This window comes from Phalaenopsis equestris, unplaced genomic scaffold, assembly GCF_001263595.1.
Source record: "Phalaenopsis equestris unplaced genomic scaffold, ASM126359v1 Scaffold000244, whole genome shotgun sequence".
Taxonomy (NCBI): Eukaryota; Viridiplantae; Streptophyta; class Magnoliopsida; order Asparagales; family Orchidaceae; genus Phalaenopsis; species Phalaenopsis equestris.
The window spans coordinates 305,991-311,990 of record NW_018164686.1 but is presented as its reverse complement, the minus strand read 5'-3'; the positions used below and the strand labels follow the sequence as shown (position 1 = coordinate 311,990).

Below are 6,000 nucleotides of genomic sequence, written 5' to 3'. Positions count from 1 at the left end.
CCCGGGCCCCCGCCGCCGCAACGGGCTGCAGCAATGTGCCGCTGCAATGAGCGCCGCTGTAATGCACCGCTGCGATGCACCTTCACGACACATCACAACAACTCTACCCCTCTCCTTTAGCCCTATTTATAGGCTGAAAAGAGGAATGAGCTCTTAAATGCACATTTATTAAAAATTAAAAATAAATTAAAAAAATGGCTCAACCAGCTGTTTTCTTCGCGGAACCCACTTCCGTTTTTTGCTTCAGCCGTTTGGAGCCGTTTGGAGTCCCCAAATTTAATTATGGTGGAGAACTTTCAGCCCGTTTGGCCCCCGTTGACCGCCGTTGACCCCCCCCGCCCCCCGCCGACCGTCATCGACTGTCATTAGCCACCGCTGACCTCCGTCGACCACCGCCGACCTCCGTCGACCACCCTCTGACAACCGCCGACCACCGTCAACAGCGTCAATCTCTATCGACCACTGTCGACCGCCGTCAATAACTACCGACCACTGTTGAGCACCACTGTCGCCGTTAACCACCACCGACCATCGTCGACCACTGCTGACCGTCGTCGATCACCACCAATCACTATCGATCACCACCGACCGGATGTTGTTAGTCAACGTTGTAACTTGAAAAATCTAATAATCATTTCTCGTCTATGAGACAAAGTGTCTCTGTAATCATAAGCTTATAGTGAATTTTTACAACAAGACCAGGCCCCATGATTTTTTCACTTTGCGGGTTTTTCACATAAAAATTTATGGTATCTTGTTAGTTTTTTTACCTGAGTGTGTGTTGAATTCTCATATTATGCTAAGACGATAATCTATTACTCTAACTTCGCAAATTTTATAGCACTCATCAACTATTATAATATACTAGAGAACTTAATCACATATTTTCGAGCACAGCACATTGTCTACAGTAGAGTTCAACAAATACGACAAGATAAATTAGCCCAAAAACCAACAAAAGAAGAACAGCATCAAAGAAAAAATCTAAGGAAACACAACTCTGAAGCACTCATCTTAGGAAAAAGGAAGCCAAACAATCCAATAAACCAATAAAAGAAGCATCATCTCATAATAGTGCAAAACCACAGAACCCCAGTTAATCTACGTGAAATCAAACAAAAACCAAAGAAAACAACTCAAACCCCTAAGAAAGCAGTAAAAACGTATACAATAAATATTGCAATGAAAACATAATTACCCTTTATTCAATCCACCAACCATCCAATCACCAGATGCTTGCTCCATCAACCCGTCCAATAACCAGACTCAAAAAATACCGAATAAATCGAAATCAAAAGAAAAAAAAAAAACCGAAGCTTCAAGGCGAACAGAATGGAGAAGACATAGAAGAAGATAAAAAGAAAAAGGGAAAAAAGGATAGTGATGGAGACCTTGAGCGTTCTCTTGCAGTGGTGACATCGAAAGCAAGCCCTGTGAAAGAAGCGGTTATCTGCAGCGAGCTGGTCCACCAAGTAGACCGTCTTCCCGCACGCCGTGCACTTCTGCGTCGTTCCGGCGAACACCGAAGATGACATCTCTGTGCAGTTCGCCGGAGGGGCTACTGTTCTTGATCGGAAGCCACCGGGTTTTGGCTTGGAAGACTTGGAGGACACCTGAGAAGATGCTTCGATGGAGAAACGGAGTCGAGTTCGTCCGTGGAGAACGGCAGAGGGAACTTTTCGCTTTAGCCATCTTAAATAAGAAATTTACGTGAAACGGGGAGAACTTTGAAGTGTCAAAAATTTTATTTATTTATTATTTTTTTTTTTTGTCTCCACTTTTAAAGGGAATTTAGAAACATGCTTCCTGTATTTATTTATTTAAAAGAATCGTTAGAGCCTATTATACGAGCCTCCAGATAGTTCTTCTGTGCCCACCAATTCGAGTATCATTCTTAAGACTCGCGTCGCTAGATGGAGATTCGAACTTCGGACCTGAGGGGTCTTACACAAAAAATGCCAACCGATAAGCTATGATACGCGCACATGCTTGTTGTATATTTATATATCCAACACTTAAATTCAAGATACTTAAATCATTGCATCTCTGTGCAGTTCGCCGGAGGGGCTACTGTTCTTGATCGGAAGCCACCGGGTTTTGGCTTGGAAGACTTGGAGGACACCTGAGAAGATGCTTCGATGGAGAAACGGAGTCGAGTTCGTCCGTGGAGAACGGCAGAGGGAACTTTTCGCTTTAGCCATCTTAAATAAGAAATTTACGTGAAACGGGGAGAACTTTGAAGTGTCAAAAATTCTATTTATTTATTTATTTTTTTTTTGTCTCCACTTTTAAAGGGAATTTAGAAACATGCTTCCTTTATTTATTTATTTAAAAGAATCGTTAGAGCCTATTATACGAGCCTCCAGATAGTTCTTCTGTGCCCACCAATTCGAGTATCATTCTTAAGACTCGCATCGCCAGATGGAGATTCGAACTTCCGACCTGAGGGTCTTACACCAAAAATGCCAACCAATAAACTATGATACGCGGCACATGCTTGTTGTATATTTATATATCTAACACTTAAATTCAAGATACTTAAATCATTAAGTTTTGTTCACTAATAGCTTGATTTCACTTATTTTTCGAGGAAATTGAGCTCATAAGGCAATACACAAGATTCAGACTCGAAATCTCATAATAAGAAACTAAACCCTCAACCACTATTTCGTATGTCGCAGATAAATGCATTATTTAATCATTCTTTCAAAAAGCTGAAAAAGTCAAATTTCTAACGAAGGAAGTTGATGTGTGCTGTTGATTCTCACAATTGTTTTGCTGACCATGTTGAATTTGGACTTTGACATTCAACTTCATTCATTGATTTGAAATTAATTTTCACATGTTTGCATGATTAAGAAGGGATTTATTGATCAGAAGATACATTTTCTTTTATCAAAACTCGACAATGTGTCAAATAAATCTAAATAATTATTAATTACATTAAACTTAGGGGGGCATTTACATACATGCAACACAACTTTTTCGTATTTACATATCTACCACATAAACTTCCATATTTATTACGTACATAATACTCAAATATTTAATATTACAAAAAAAAAAGAAAAAAATATTAGAAATTGTTTCTAATATATAATATATGATGTTTCTATAGCGCGTTTCGCGAGCGAAAAATTAAAATAAAGCATGCATTTCGAAGCATCAAAATTAATTTGCAAGGCTTTTTTTAAACTTTTAAGATTTTAATTATTGCAACAAATTATTAGAAAATATTTAAAATTTTTAATTTACAAATTTGCCCTCAATATTTGCTTTTTAAGTTTGAATTGTACCACATTCTTTTCTTTTTATAGTAAATTTAAATTTTACTTTATATTTTATAATTATTAATAATTTATCGATCAGAAGATACATTTTCTTTTATCAAAACTCGACAATGTCTTAAATAAATCTAAATAATTATTAATTACATTAAACTTAGGGGGGGCATTTACATACATGCAACACAACTTTTTCGTATTTACATATCTACCACATAAACTTCCATATTTATTACGTACATAACACTCAAATATTTAATATTACAAAAAAAAAAATTAGAAATTGTTTCGAATATATAATATATGATGTTTCTATAGCGCGTTTCGCAAGCGAAAAATTAAAATAAAGCACACATTTCGAAGCATCAAAATTAATTTGCAAGGCTTTTTTTTAAACTTTTAAGCTTTTGATCGTTGCAGCAAATTATTAGAGATTGTTTAAAATTTTAATTTACAAATTTGCCCTCAATATTTGCCTTTTAAGTTTGAAATTGTACCACATTCTTTTCTGTGACAACAATAGTCGTTAATTGGCACCTATGGGCAGTTGATTGCGAGAATAATGAGTTGATAAACAAATTCTTCATCCTAAACATAAAAATTTAAAGCATTTGGGTGCTAGATTTTATAAATAATAATACTTGGGGCGGCCATATATGTGAGTATCCTAATTTTAATTGCAATACATTTCATATACATCATATCTTGAAACTCCAGCTCAGATCTTGCAAACAATCATAGCCAAATTTTTTTTTTTACATATTTTATTTTTTTAAGGACACAAATGCTGCAAATTTACAATCAAATTACAGGAAATGTAAAATGCAAATGTGCAGAACATTAGGGAGGTTTTCGCAAAAAATAAAAGCTAATTTTAATGCGCTACGGCTGTTTTATTTGACGCGTCCGTTTTGGCCTTACCCTTTATTTCTTAAAATCCATCATTCATTTTTGTCTCTTCAACGAAAGAACATAATACTGCTTCCGACACCATTCCAAGATCTGTGGAATGCGGGTCTGAAGCTGCAAGCTTTATTGCTAATCTCAACGCATATCCAAGGGCTATTAATATTTTTAATTTATTTAAACATGGGTGCCATTCGAGCTTTAGCTGGCCGTTAATATTCCGCGCGGACAAACCGCGCCGGCAAAATAGAAAAAGCGCCGCGCATTAATGGAATGAGCTGTCGGTGTAATTATTTCAATTATGGGGGATTTATACACCTGCAAGAAGGTGGAAGTTCGTTCGTGTCCGATTCGTTTAAATTTCGAGCTTAAAAATATATTCGTATTCGACTCATTAATTCAACGAGCAAAACACGAGAACCCTAATCACATAGCAATAAAATGTTAAGTGTTGCGACAAGATTTAATATATTGAAACATCATTTGAATATAACTTAAATTAATTGTTTGGTTGGCGTTTACACTATTATTATTATTTTTATATTATTTGTGGAAATTTGCTTGAAATGAGATTGAGATGTTTGACTACAAACACCCACTCTCGGTTGGTGTTTCTAATGTGATTAGTTGGATAGCTCAATCAATTAAATTCTATCGTCCCTCACAATTAATTTCATCTATATATATATATAGTGTTGTGCTTCGCGACTCTTTGGTTGACACATGTATTGTCAGTTGTGAGTCCCCTAGGGTCACGGGTTCAAGGTCACCTAAGTGGATCTATCTTACAGTGCTGGATCGAGTAGTTAGACGAATGAGATTGGTTAGAGGCTTCCAGCCAATCTTTTTAAATATATATATATATAGCCATCGTGGGCAATAATGGCTGCAGGAGGTGATGGATGATGGACGATGACAACAATAGTCGTTAGTTGGCAACTTGGCACCTATGGGCAGTTGATTGCGAGAATAATGAGTTGATAAACAAATTCTTCATCCTAAACATAAAAATTTAAAGCACGTGGGTGATAGATTTTATAAATAACAATACTTCGGGCGGCCATATATATAAATATCCTACTTTTAATTGCAATACATTTCATATACATCATATCTTAAAACTCCAGCTCAGATCTTGCAAACAATCATAGCCAATTTTTTTTACATATTTTGTTTTTTTAAGGACACAAATGCTGCAAATTTACAATCAAATTACAGGAAATGTAAAATGCAAATGTGCAAAACATTAAGGAGGTTTTCGCAAAAAACAAAGTTAATTTTAATGCGCTACGAGCTGCTTTATTTGACGCGTCCGTTTTGGCCTTGCCCTTTATTTCTTGAAGTCCATCATTTATTTTTGTCTCTTTAACGAAAGAACATAATACTGCTTACGGCACTATTCCAAGATCTGTGGAATGCGGGTCTCAAGCGGCAAGCTTTATTGCTAATCTCAACGCATATCCAATGGCCATTAATATTTTTAATTTATTTAAACATGGGTGCCATTCGAGTTTTAGCTGGCCGTTAATATTCCGCGCGGACAAACCGCGCCGGCAAAATAGGAAAAGCGAGCCGCGCATTAATGGAATGAGCTGTCCGTGTAATTATTTCAATAATTGGGGATTTATTTCGACTCGTTTATATTTCGAGCTCAAAAAGTATATTCGTGTTCGACTCATTTATTTTACGAGCCGAACACGAGCTGTTCACGAATAAAAAATTATTTTAATAACCCTAATCACATATCCATAAGATGTTAAGTGTTGCGACAAGATTTAAAAATTATTGTTTATATTAAAACATCATTTGA

General features: G+C 36.1%; 1 protein-coding gene across 2 annotated transcripts in view; it reads right to left on the bottom strand.

The window, feature by feature from the left end:
* The window catches only part of LOC110024077 (LIM domain-containing protein WLIM1-like), a 35,661-nt gene extending 33,468 nt beyond the window's left edge, over nucleotides 1-2,193 (bottom strand). The window contains exons 1-2 of one of the 2 annotated variants that reach the window (XM_020723821.1): nucleotides 2,045-2,193; nucleotides 1,392-1,535 (exon numbers count right to left, since the gene is read on the bottom strand). In XM_020723821.1, coding sequence (XP_020579480.1) covers nucleotides 1,392-1,535 — 144 coding nt within the window. In that variant the 5' untranslated portion in view covers nucleotides 2,045-2,193. Of the gene's footprint in view, nucleotides 1-1,391; nucleotides 1,678-2,044 lie in introns of those variants that run through there. The other variant, XM_020723820.1, reaches the window with a different exon arrangement.
* Nucleotides 2,194-6,000: the final 3,807 nt, after the last annotated feature.